The 12,508-nt window shown below is 40.9% G+C and overlaps 1 protein-coding gene and 1 long non-coding RNA gene across 3 annotated transcripts; one reads left to right on the top strand and one right to left on the bottom strand.

The window, feature by feature from the left end:
• Positions 1-7,150: 7,150 nt before the first annotated feature.
• LOC128251967 (uncharacterized) lies at positions 7,151-8,231 on the bottom strand. Of its 2 annotated transcripts, none has more exons than XR_008267265.1 (3): positions 8,108-8,231; positions 7,900-8,029; positions 7,151-7,603 (listed from the first exon to the last, which is right to left on the bottom strand). It is a non-coding gene; the product is annotated as an uncharacterized LOC128251967 (long non-coding RNA). The 2 variants fall into 2 exon arrangements; XR_008267266.1 differs by having other exon boundaries at positions 7,904-8,029.
• Positions 8,232-8,495: 264 nt separating this feature from the next.
• On the top strand, positions 8,496-10,263 carry LOC128251964 (mitochondrial 2-oxoglutarate/malate carrier protein). Its single transcript, XM_052979255.1, has 2 exons — positions 8,496-9,162; positions 9,227-10,263. The coding sequence occupies exons 1-2, from the start codon at positions 9,043-9,045 to the stop codon at positions 10,058-10,060; spliced, it is 954 nt and encodes a 317-aa protein (XP_052835215.1). The 5' UTR covers positions 8,496-9,042; the 3' UTR covers positions 10,061-10,263.
• Positions 10,264-12,508: the final 2,245 nt, after the last annotated feature.

Here is a 12,508-nt window from a genome sequence, read left to right as displayed (position 1 = left end):
GCTATGTTTTTCCTCTATGAAACATATAAAATAAACAAGTGCTTTAACCGCTCTTAAGTCAGTCAAAGAGGCCACTTGGGGCATACGAATATGGTCATTCGTTACTCGCTACTGGCAATTATTATGTGCGATAATGTCCGGATGACGCGACGAATTTGGAAAAGTTTTTTTTCGGGCCCCGGAAGGTCCTCATTTGTTTGGGCAGTTTAAAGTTTTCGCATTAGCCGTATGTCATTTACATTTACAGTGCCTCATGGCACGGAAATAAAGGCGGCCGCAGGACACAAAGGAGCTGGGGGTCTGGCATCCGCCTTGCGGTATGCAATAAAAAGCAAATGTAACGCAAAATGTTATTACGCATACGCCATGTGTGCCGTGCCGCTGTGCCACCGTCGTGCTGCCTTGTTTGTCTTTTAAAGGTTTGCCCTGCGCGCATTACTCGGTATCTACACGGTAAAAATATTAATTTTGAAATTTATTCGACATTTAATTTAAATCTTTAATAATCTGTAAACCATTAATTTAAACACCAATATTTTAAATATGAAAAATATTTAAATGTATACTAATTTAAGCCAAGATAAAAAGGTCCACTATAAATTTAAATTTCTTCCAAGATATATACATTTTACAGTTGAATTATGTTACCCATATATAAAAAAATGTTTTGTTATTGGCAAAATATATCTTTGGGAAAACTTTTACTTCAGATATAGAAAAAAATTGTTTTCTCTGTACCTTCCCCTCAGAATTTTGTTGCACCCCTCTTCCTTTGTGTCTGTCTGTGGCTTTGAGGTCGAGTAAAGAGCCGGAGCTCGTCCTGCCCTGAGCTCTTAAAATGCCATTGTTTGCAGCTGCGCTTGGCCTCACCCGACCCCCGATGACCTTCTCGACCAGCTCCAGGCGTTTAAATTTAACAGCAGAACTCACTCTTTTTTTTATTTTTTGTTTGCCGCACTTTTTATTTTTTTACTGCAGTTCGCCTCAATCCGGTTGCCGGCTTCATTATGGCTTTCTAATTTATGTGACTCAAAGTCAATTTTCCATTTGGGCCTCTTTATGAGCTGCCTTTGCCGCAGTGGTCATGTCATTTAACCAATCTGTCGACATATGTTACTGGGGCCTTGATTGATGCGCTCCCGATGAGGCGGATGTGGCTGGGATTTCAATAAAGTTTTATGCCATTTCAACGACACGAGGATGAGCTGAGGCCAGTACCGCCCGTCCGATGGAGGAAAACTTTCGAAACAATAAATCACCAATGACTGCGACGACAACCACGTATCCTCTTGTCTGCTGAACCTGAACTTCTGTCCCAGCCTCTTAAAGCTGGCAGGAAAAGTGGGGGAAAATAAAAGAAACTGGGAAAGTATAAATAGAGTAGTTGGCTACGCAGACGACCAGCCGCATACCCTTGGGAATGGAATGGTCTGAAACGTTTCTAAGGCTGTTGAAATGGACTCAAGGTCGGCTTTGATGCACGAGGCATGATGGATTAGCTGGTGTCATCACTTTTACGCTTGGAAAGTCGGTAATATTTGTGTTATTATGAGGATTATTCTCATGCCTGCATTCATCATTCAATCAATTTGAAAAGGTTACACGGTTAACTCAATTTATTTTGAAGAAAATGTCACCTGTGCTGGCATGTGTTCGAAAAAAAATCCATAAACAGATATATTAAATTTAAAAAAATATATCCAGTCCTTTTGGCAAGAAACAAACAGAACAGTTAACTGGAAACTAAATTCGTTGTATCTCCGCCAATTTTAAGATGCCTGGCAGAAAACGACTGTCAGTTGAAAGCGGAGAAACTTGAGTTTAAAGTCGTTCCTCGAGATGAAAACCGCGCTTGTTTCATCAATGTTAGCAACAATTGTAAGGTCTCCTTTACCTTTGTAGATTCCATCGGAGGTGTATAAGCCCGTTTTAGGATCCACGGGAGTAATGCTTATGACGTCCCACTTCCTAGTATCCAGTCCATCGTTTTGCATCTCGAGGATCTTGAACAAATTGGGCAGATAACAATGTTCCACCTTTGGCCACACAAAGAAGCACCTTACTGGACTGTTACTCAAGTGCCTGTGGACTTGGGACTGAAGATCCTCCGGATCATCCTCATCCATAGGCTCCACTTTGTCGGTGAACATGGCGAACCTCGGCTTGTCCCCGTTTCCTCTTATATGGAAGTTCAAAATATATTTACAAATTGTTTGTTTTCGAAAAGAATATGTCTTCTTGTGAAATTCAGAAGTGACTGGAAAAAATGTAGAAGGAGATCAGCATACTGAGTTTAGCTTAAAATTTTAGAAACTGCATTCTGAAATTATCTTGCAGCTGATTTCTTGACATAGTTGATGGTATTTGATAAATTTACTATTGAAATTTATTATTATTTCTAAAAAAAATAATAAAAATAAGAGTGTTGTTGCATTAGATTTAAACATTTTATTTTATACCCATTAATACACTTTTAAGGAAGTTAACCTATAAGTTACCTACTTCAATTTATTATTTCTTTCTATAACCTAATGTTAATCAACTAACCTTTATGTTAAAGGGTATTTCTTATACTCAATTTAATAATTTCCCTTTTTCAATCCCTTTCTATTTGCACCGGCCATGTGAGAAGACATTCCGGATTTGCTGGGAGCTTATGGCCGCTCATGGTGCAAAGTGGTATGCTGAGGGTCCCGAATTGAGACACTCAAACACACAGACATGTAGACACACACACACCCAAAGTCTCAGCCCAGGACCTACGCACACACACACACACACACTCACACTCTCGGATACTTGGAATTAACACCATAAATTTTGCAGCCTAAACTATGCCTGGCATGCTGCCTTTTGCCATTGACTTTGAGGGGGAAATGCGTGGAAAATGTGAGGCGGACAGCCAAGTTGTTTTTCGCTTTTTGTTTCTTGTTTCTGTCGCCCTTGGTTCTGGTATGTTTGTTCTGCTGCGTGATGCCCTGCATTGTTGTTCCCCCTTGGAAAATGGCGAGGGAAATCCGAGGAAAAGTGCTTCGGCTCGGAGCAGTTGAAAGTGGTTTCGGTCGCCCGACCGCATTTATATAGCGCAAAGTTGCACCCGCAGCAGATTTCAAGTTTTTATCTGAGCCTGACAATGATGCTGAACCGACTTTAGTTACACAGTTGAAGCCACAGACATTTTAGCCAAGTGGCTTAGTTGTTTGAGGCCGAGACTGAGCTGCTTTTAATTTATATGGCCAAAAAGGTTGACACGCAAACAACAAAATGGAGCCGACCGAGAAGAGTTCCTGGCTAACAGCATAAGGAGGAGCCATAAATTTTCGTACTTAATCAGCGGGCGGTGGCTCTTGATATGGATTGGAGGTCTCCTTTGAGTGGCTACAGCGTATACGTAATGCGGGCAATGGGGCGTATGAACGTATTTTTTTCGCTTACGGCAAGAGATTTGTCTTGGACCCACAGGTAATCAAGAGGTGGTTAAAAATGGGCTATATGGGCAACATATAGAATAGACATCGAAAATTAGCAGGAAAATCTTTTGAAGTTCTAAAACTTGCTACCATAATTGTACTTTTAAAAATGAACGAAGATCAAAGCGTCATCAGCTTTACATTGCTTTACAAAATACAACTTTTTAAATCTACATATTTATCTATACAAACAAAAACATCTCTAAACGAGGTAAACATGTCGTGACGATCACACCTATATACATAGTAGTCTCCCATGCACACGCTCTTGGTGCGCATCGTCACTACATGTAATGTCGTCCATGTATATTTTTTTTCTTAGTATTTCTGTATAAGAGTACTTACTTATTGAAAGCCATTCTAGTCAACAAAAGTTTTGAGGGTGTCTTAAGACTTTAACATAAGTATTTTAAACTATTTATATGTTTATATGCTTCCTTAAATAAAATTGAGTGTAATTTCGAAAAACTTTTCCATGTTTTTTAAGTCATTACTTAAATTAAAAGCTTTTACGATTTAAATTTGTCTCTGTAAAGAAAAATGTTGCAATAAGGGCAACTGGAGAACAATTAACTGTCCGCGCTTCTTCCCATAATGCAAACAAATTTCAATGTCGCCCAAGGAGCGGACAACCCAAACCAAGCCACAACATATTATTTTTCATTGTGCTGTTGCGGACATAATCCCCAAGTTGGGAGCAAATGGAAAACAGAAGCTCCCAGCACAATGGCCCTTAGAATGCGCTGCCATCCGGCGGATGATGCGTCCGTATCTTGGCCATTAATGCTGATTATTCGCTAATGTCAGAGGGCTCGGGCTTAAACAGCAGTCTATTTGGAAGGACGGTTGCAGCCACAATGCAATTTAGCTGCTTTAAGTGGAAAAAAGTTTACAATTCGCAAATCGCTGGGGCAGGTGGCTGCGCCGCCTTCCCTGGGGATAATTATAATGCCATTAGCATGTTCAGTTCACAATCAGATTTGGTCGGGTTCTCGCCCCCTTAGGAGTCCGCTCAAATTGGCTGCGGCCGCGGTAATCCTGTCGAGCTCTCGTCCTCGTCTCTCCCCTCGCTTTTCATGCAAATCCTAATAGAAAGTTAGATGTTTATTTACGCAGCCAAGGCAGTAGAGTGGCTGGGCGTGGCCATGTGCCCCCCCCAAACTATTTGGTCGCATTTTGCATATTGCAAATAGCCAAAGGACACCCTCGGTTAGCGTTAACCCACGCTTGGTCCCGTTTCGTTCTGTTCCGTTCCGCTGTCCTTTTGGGCAAAGCAATTTCAACTTTCCATTCGGAGGGCAGCCCGTTTCTGTTCTCCGGATTTATCCCCACATGAATTCCTAAAGCGGATTTCATTACTGCACGCAGGATCTATAAATGCTGCTCTAGTTTAAGCGGCATTCAGCAGAATATTTTTGTCATGGTGGGTGGCTCGTTCAAGTTCTCTAGAACAGATGACTCATGTGACATGTGAGTTGTAAATTTACAGAAGTTCAGCTGAATTTTGTATTACAAGCTCTGCAAAATTTTGTAAAAGTAGTTCTGCATGTATTAGCTATATGTCAAATCTAAGAACTTGGTAAGAGCAGCGAACTAGCATACTTTACCGCATTAACAGCGTTCTTCTTTCAAGTTATGAATATTTAATGTTTAATTTATGAATGATAAAGATTTGGTAAATACAAATGATTTTTCTTGAATTTATAGCTTTTAAATATATTAATTTGTTAGGCACCTGCGAATTGGGAACTTTTTTTTTTGTCATTTAATTTTACCTCTTTTCAACTTAACTAAGTTTATTAATTAATTGTCAAAAACAGGTTCTTATTTTGTTATACGGTTTTACCCTGAAAATGTTTATTTGCTTGAAACTGAGTTTGCCAAAACAATTCCTCACATCAGCTGCTTCCATTTGCGTTTCCATTTAATTTGGCCTGCACTTCTGGGGCCAAATGCAGTGGCTGCCGGCCGAGTTATGCGGCATTTCTAGCCGGTTTCCAATTGTTCGACTTCCTTTCGAATTTTGGCTTTCCAGCACGCGCCGGGGCGTTTCCTTTTGGCCATTTTGCCATTCTGCCGCTTGGCAGTGACACAAATCGCTGAATATACCTTCTAAGGAGTGCGACCTTTGTCTGAACTTCAAGGATTCCCATTTACTGGAGCCGGGGCCAAGAATAAATGTTGGCAGACAGGAAGGAGAGCGGCAACTTATTTTCGTTTGCCAACGCATTGAAGTCTTCCACTCGATTTGCAGTCCAAGTTGGTCGTTGCCAAAAACCGGGCCCGGTTAACTGAAACTGGCAGAAAGTTCCACCGCCCTCTAAGCTGTTTACCCTAACGCATCACTAAGCGCGCTGCACAAAAATAAATGTTCACAAACTTGCAGGTGAACTTCGTTGGCGTCCTTCGCCCTCGCATTCCCCGTTTAAAATTAGCAGTCGACAAACTGTTGATTCTGCTGGGAAAAATATGATGGGAAAGGCGGGGGCCGGGGAGCTTATATATCGAGCGACCCTATCATGACAGCCTTTCACACAAAAGCCTAACCAGATCCCGGGGCCATGGACTCATTCAACTTTACGCTAATGTCACATGCTTTGATTACTGCGCCGTGAAATTTTATTGATTGGCCAGGCAGCGTCACATGAGCGATGGAAACCAGTCGGGTCTTGAGTCGACAAACCCATCCACCTCCCCCATTAACATTAGCATCCCATATCTATAGCCACATCCACAGCCACATACAAGGCACCTGGCAAAGCATCAGATTGAATGCACTCGCTGAGGCGAGCAATTCGAAGATGCTTCGAAAGTGCAGCTGATAAGTGGGGATCTCAAAGGGTACCATTCCCTTTACTTATTGCTTCAATAGTTGTTTAATTTACAAAGAAAAATGGATTTTATTTTAAGGAAATTGAACAATTCATTTATATTTTTTTTTAATAATCTTTTATTATTTTTTATAATTTCAGTTGCTTGCAAGGCATACCTAGGAGGAGAAAACTTTTGTAAATTCAAAATAATATACAATTAAAAATAAAAATTTTAAAACTTAACTTAACTTTCTGAAGCAAATATATATTGGAGGACATTTCTATTCGCATGAATTGGTACAATTGAAGCCACATAGGTTATATGCCCAGCGCATCATTTTTATTCCGTAAGTCCAAGCATTCAATTTCACTTACGATGTCCTTCACACCGGTTGGTTGTTTAAACACTTATGGTCAACAGAACAGCAGCAACAAATTGTTTTTTTTTTTTATAATTCTTTTAATTTAAAGAAATGTTATTGATGTGAAAATGTAATGTATAGGCAACTTAATTTAATCGGTTAACTTATTTAAAAATTGATTCGGTTTTAAATCTTTATCTTATTTTAAAAATTTTGTTTAATTGTGATATTGCTGTGGCCGCATCTGTAGGAAATACAATATGTTTGTTTGTAGAGTCTGTAGGAGCATATTAAGCATGACTGGGGGTCCGTTCCTGTCGTGAGTTGTATGTGTAATGTGCAAGAATGAGAGCAGGACTCCGAGAAGTGTCCTGTATGGTAGGTAGTGTTTATCTTCAGCCCCGCTGACAGCTGGATGTTTCGTCTTTTGCCCTCCCTCCGCTGATTGCTTACAATGTGCTGGGTGGAAATCACGCCCACCTCCTGCCGCCCACCGCCATTCGTTTTTTACAAAAAAAATGCGAAAATCCCTGTTGGAGCAAGCGTTGTCGCCGGCTTCGTCATCACAGCTAAAATTGAATTGGAATTGCTTCAGCTCCAATGGCAGGCAAACGACAGGCAATCTGTTGAGTCGCTTTTGATTGAATGAGGGGGCCAGCACCAAGGACGTTTGCGGAGGGGGGTTATGGGTACTAGATGGCAGCAGGAGAAATGCGGAACGAATGCGCGTAATGCGCTTGGATGGATGAATCCCGCCCAATTGAATGCCCGTCCGAGATACGGATACGATTTAATGATAATATGTTATGCGACAAGCTACATCGTCATTTACTGTTATATTTGGTAAATTCACGGGAAATTCACTATTGATCCGAGATGCTACTTTGAAAGCGATTCGTCCTTGTGGAGGTTATCGAACATGTTGGAAGCAATAATATTTAGCTGGCGTTCATATTTGCTGCAAAATCAAAATATTGATCTTAGTAATTAGCATTCAAGAGCTAACAATTCAAAACGAAAACAGCTATATTACATCTAATTACAACAAAATTCAATACAGTGCATAACGGTTAAGTAAAATATTTTGTTTACAGAATTCGTGTATAGCATAAACAAAACAAATAATAAAGATACTAAAAATTATTAATTTATAAAAACAAGTTTTACACAAAATATTTTTCTCGAAAATCCATATCTTATTGAAAACAACAAAATATGTTTATAAAATCCACATTTCTTTTTTTATTTACAAACCTACATCCGATTTTTACTGTAGTTCTATTAGCAGCGGCTGCTTAAAACGAATCAAAAACCGCAACAATTGGCCCAATTGTGATTCTAGTTAGCGCAATTACGATAAAACCGCAGCAAACATTTCTGCGCCCTGCGTCGATAATTGAGATAAAGAAAACATACATACATACATATGTACAAAAAGGTGATGTTCTGTGAAAAATCTTACAAACTCAACTTGTGTGTGGGCGAATCATTTGTGTAAGCAAAAAAAAAAACACTACGATACAAACGAATACTAATTAGACGATGCGCTCTCTTATTTGAAAGTGCGGCCAAGGCGCTCAGCTGTTTGGCGTTTAACAACACCGTTTTCAATGGATGCAGTAGGTGGGAGAGAGATAGGTAGAATGCATAAGAGAGCGGCTAGGGTTGTCACATACTGGCAGAGAGAGAGCTAGTTTTTAAGGGTTATTAAAGGTATTTAGTTAAAGCACTAGTAGCGAACAAAAGAAATATTAATATGTATAACATATTATTTAAAATCATTTTCTTGGCTTTCATATATATATAAATGAGAAACTCGTTAAGATACAATATATTATTCACACACTCTTTTAGCTCACTTGGCAGCCCTCCTGCTCTCGCGCCTCCGCTCTCGCGCACACGTCATCAGCTGTTAGCTGTGTCCCACTAACAACAGTCGTCTCCAAATGTATTTTTGTTGCTGGCTGCACTAAATTTCTGAACTGCAGGCTAAAAAAATAAATACAAGAAATTGATGCCAAACATTACGCGGCCACGCAACAAATAGCAGCCAAGCAGCACGTGCCAGTGTGCCAAAAATAAAACCGGGAGAAAGAAAAGCGTCGACGCATTTGACATTGAACAACATTCGCGTACGCGGTGCAAAAATAAATCTAGGAAATAAAATAAAACCCACACGAACAAAAGCCGATATCAGCTGTTCGCCAAGTGCGTGCGGGCGGAAAAAATTCATTATTAATTGTGCCATCGGACGGTAGAGGTGTTTTCCATTTTCCTCGGCATTTTCCACATTCCCCCCGCCAGCGAGTCGAGTTTTCCGGGCAGCGCAAACTGGAAATTTTGCAAACATCGAGCATTTACTCAAGTGTTGTGTAATCAAATAAAAGTTCGGCAAAAATGAGCGCTACGGCTGCCCAGGATGCGCCCAAAAAGGCAGTGGCCTCTAATGCCATAAAGTTTTTGTTTGGCGGTCTGTCGGGAATGGGAGCTACGATGGTGGTGCAGCCCCTCGATTTGGTAAGACACCTGTTAAATGAAATGTCATATGACTTGGTTTTACTATGTGAAATTCCTCTAACAGGTGAAGACCCGCATGCAAATCTCAGGAGCTGGAAGTGGCAAAAAGGAGTACCGCAGCTCCTTACACTGCATCCAGACGATAGTCAGTAAGGAGGGACCTCTGGCCCTGTACCAGGGCATCGGAGCTGCTCTGCTGCGACAGGCCACCTACACCACGGGCCGACTGGGCATGTACACCTACCTGAACGATCTGTTCCGGGAGAGGTTCCAGCGGAATCCTGGTATTACGGACAGCATGGCCATGGGAACTATTGCCGGAGCCTGTGGCGCCTTTATTGGAACACCAGCGGAGGTGGCCCTGGTGCGCATGACCTCCGATGGCAGGCTACCGGTTGCCGAGAGGCGGAACTACACGAATGTGGCCAATGCCCTGGCCAGGATCACCAGGGAGGAGGGCCTCACAGCTCTCTGGAGGGGCAGTCTGCCCACTGTGGGTCGCGCCATGGTGGTCAACATGACCCAGCTGGCCAGTTACTCCCAGTTCAAGACCTACTTCCGCACCGGACCCCTTCAAATGGAGGAGGGCATCAAGCTGCACTTCTGCGCCAGCATGTTGAGTGGTCTGCTGACCACCATCACTTCCATGCCGCTGGACATTGCCAAGACCCGTATCCAGAACATGAAGATGGTCGATGGCAAGCCGGAGTACCGGGGCACCGCCGACGTCCTGCTGAGAGTGGCCCGTCAGGAGGGAGTCTTCGCCTTGTGGAAGGGATTCACGCCGTACTACTGCCGCCTGGGCCCACACACCGTGCTGACCTTCATCCTGCTGGAACAGCTCAACCAGGGATACAACAAGTATGTCCTGGGCGTGGACAAGAGCACTGGCCTGTGAATCGGCCATAAAAACGATCAACGAACGATGAACCATGCGTGTACATACAACGTTAAGTTTAAAACAAACTTAGGGCATTTAAATGTCGGCAATTCCGGTGACAATATTACATGATAATGATTAGCTTGAATGTTGAAACAGTTTTTTGTAGCGCCATAAAGTATAAAGTGGATTCTCAATAAAGCACGAAATGTTATAACCAATACTATTGGGGTTTTACTTTACATTTGTAAAAACAATGAATTCGAACCTTTTAGAAAGTTAACTTACAGGCTTTAACTTAATTCAAAGAAATTTAATGTTATTTTGATATTATTATTAATTTGTATTTATTTTTTTTAGGAAACTTAAAGCAATTTACCAATTTCTTTCATGTTATATACATAGTTTCACCTCTATTTTGCATGTGTTCGACTATTCCGCTAACCGCTATCTTGTCTTTAAAGTCACGTCAGATTGCCAACTTCCAAGTTTTGTGGGACGTTCGTCATGTGTGCAAAGTGGGTGGTGTTGGCTCGCCCATAAGTTGTTATTGCAAATTAATTAAATTCCGTATGTCTATTTATGTGGGAGACACCTTTTCCACTCATTGCTGTTCACATATGTAGCTACTGTTTGCTAATTTCCCCTGATAAACGCTATCACTGGCTCATGGCTGGTTCTCGTTTGGCGGTGCAAAGTATAAATCCCAACGATAAACTCCGGCACTAAAGATTGCATATTTGTTTTCCATTCCCCGCCCATCGCAGATTTCGCTTTCATTGATAAGAAAATACAGGCTGATAACCTTTGTTCAAGTTGTAGTTTAATAAACAGTTCTGCCATAAAGTTTGCGTTCGGGTTGTAATCCAGTATAGCAGCCATATATGAAAAAACTTTGAATTGCATTTCTGTTTTGATTAGTTCGGCTTTATGACAGCCGATAATTGGATTATTTAATTTGTTTCATTTAATGAAATCCAGCAGTCGACCAATGGCATGGCATCCATCCAAACACCGACCACAAAAAACTTAATTTACATTTTTTTGGTTGCCAACGCTTCTCTGTTGGTGAATTTTTATTTATTACAAACTGGCCATAAAAATCCTCGCGAGAATTTATTTAAAAAGTTTTTTATTATGCCATAAGTTTGTTAACTGGAGCGTTACAGTTTTCGTGTGGCGGATGAGGGTTTCCAGGGGTCGGGGATTTAAGGGGGTTATAATAAGCGAGAATTACCCCGAAGCCAAAGGCAAGAATCGCATATTAAATTTATTTTATTGGGCTTTGGTGGAGGGGCCATGTCTCGGACAGAGTTTTGCCGCTTACCAAATAGTATTTGGGTAATAAAATGTTTTCAGCTTGGCCAGCATTTAACCATTCACCCACCCCCTTCTTCGCTCCTACTTCAGCTGGTACAACAAATCCAAAGTTTATCTCGTAAATAAATGAGCAAAATCTTACTTGACCACAGGGCACAGGGCTGGCTTATATTAAAAAATTTGCCTGCACTTGCTTACAAAAAGCTAAGCTTTCTACTTGGAGATACTTTCTCGTCTCCCACTTTTCCGACAAAGTTTAAGCTGAGGGATATTACTTACCGTTGTGCGCCAGTGCTTTAGGATAATTAAAGGCAACCGAAGGGCCAGCAAGTAAGTGGCTTCATTAGGGGCAAAAGAACATACTTTGACCCACATTCGATTTATGCCAGGCAAGAGTAGATTTAATGATACAAAACTGGGGAATTTACAAAGATATATCAGTTAAAAATGATTGTTTATTTACTCTTTTGGAAACTAATTTATTCAAATTAAAAAGCTGATAATTACACTTATTTGTGTTTAAGAACAGGTGATTTAAAGAGATTTAAGGATTCTCTTGTCCGAAATTCGGCATTAAGAGAGCTCAACCCCAAACCAATGGGTCTTACCCAATGAAAACCGCAAATGTCAGCGTCTATTTAACATGCAATTTTTAATTAACATCAAAACATATCTACCAGACAGGAAAATAGAGAGAGGAACAGACGGGCACCATGTAAATGTAATTAATTCAATGTGCCACACGAACAGCCAAGCCAATTCAGCCATAACCGCCCCAACACCCATCCACCCACTTCCGCCTACCCACATATTCAAACGAACTTCAATTAGAGACCGGTAGAGAGACCCATCGACAGACTATTTTTGCTTTTCGCCTGTGGAAAATCGCTCCGATTTCGTCGAATTCTTTACCCAGCTGCGACTATTTGACATACCCTGTAGGAGAAATGTAGCAATTGGTCAAGGTTAATCAATATCCACCAAAAAATGTATACCTTGGATTAGGTCAGATTTTAAAATGTAATTATGTGTTATTTTTCGACCTTAATCCTTTCAATGAGCAATATAAACGATGTTCACTTCGCAAAATGGAATTGCATAATTAATTTGAAACCAATAAATATAAAGTGGTTTTCTAAATTAACC

This window comes from Drosophila gunungcola, chromosome 3R (assembly GCF_025200985.1).
Source record: "Drosophila gunungcola strain Sukarami chromosome 3R, Dgunungcola_SK_2, whole genome shotgun sequence".
NCBI lineage: Eukaryota > Metazoa > Arthropoda > Insecta > Diptera > Drosophilidae > Drosophila > Drosophila gunungcola.
This window is presented reverse-complemented; position numbering and strand designations above follow the sequence as displayed.

Coding starts and splice junctions, on each gene's coding strand:
- LOC128251964 (XM_052979255.1), top strand. CDS start 9,043: ATGAGCGCTACGGCTGCCCAGGATGCGCCCAAAAAGGCAGTGGCCTCT. Junction 9,163..9,226: donor TGGTGCAGCCCCTCGATTTG/GTAAGACACCTG, acceptor TTCCTCTAACAG/GTGAAGACCCGCATGCAAAT.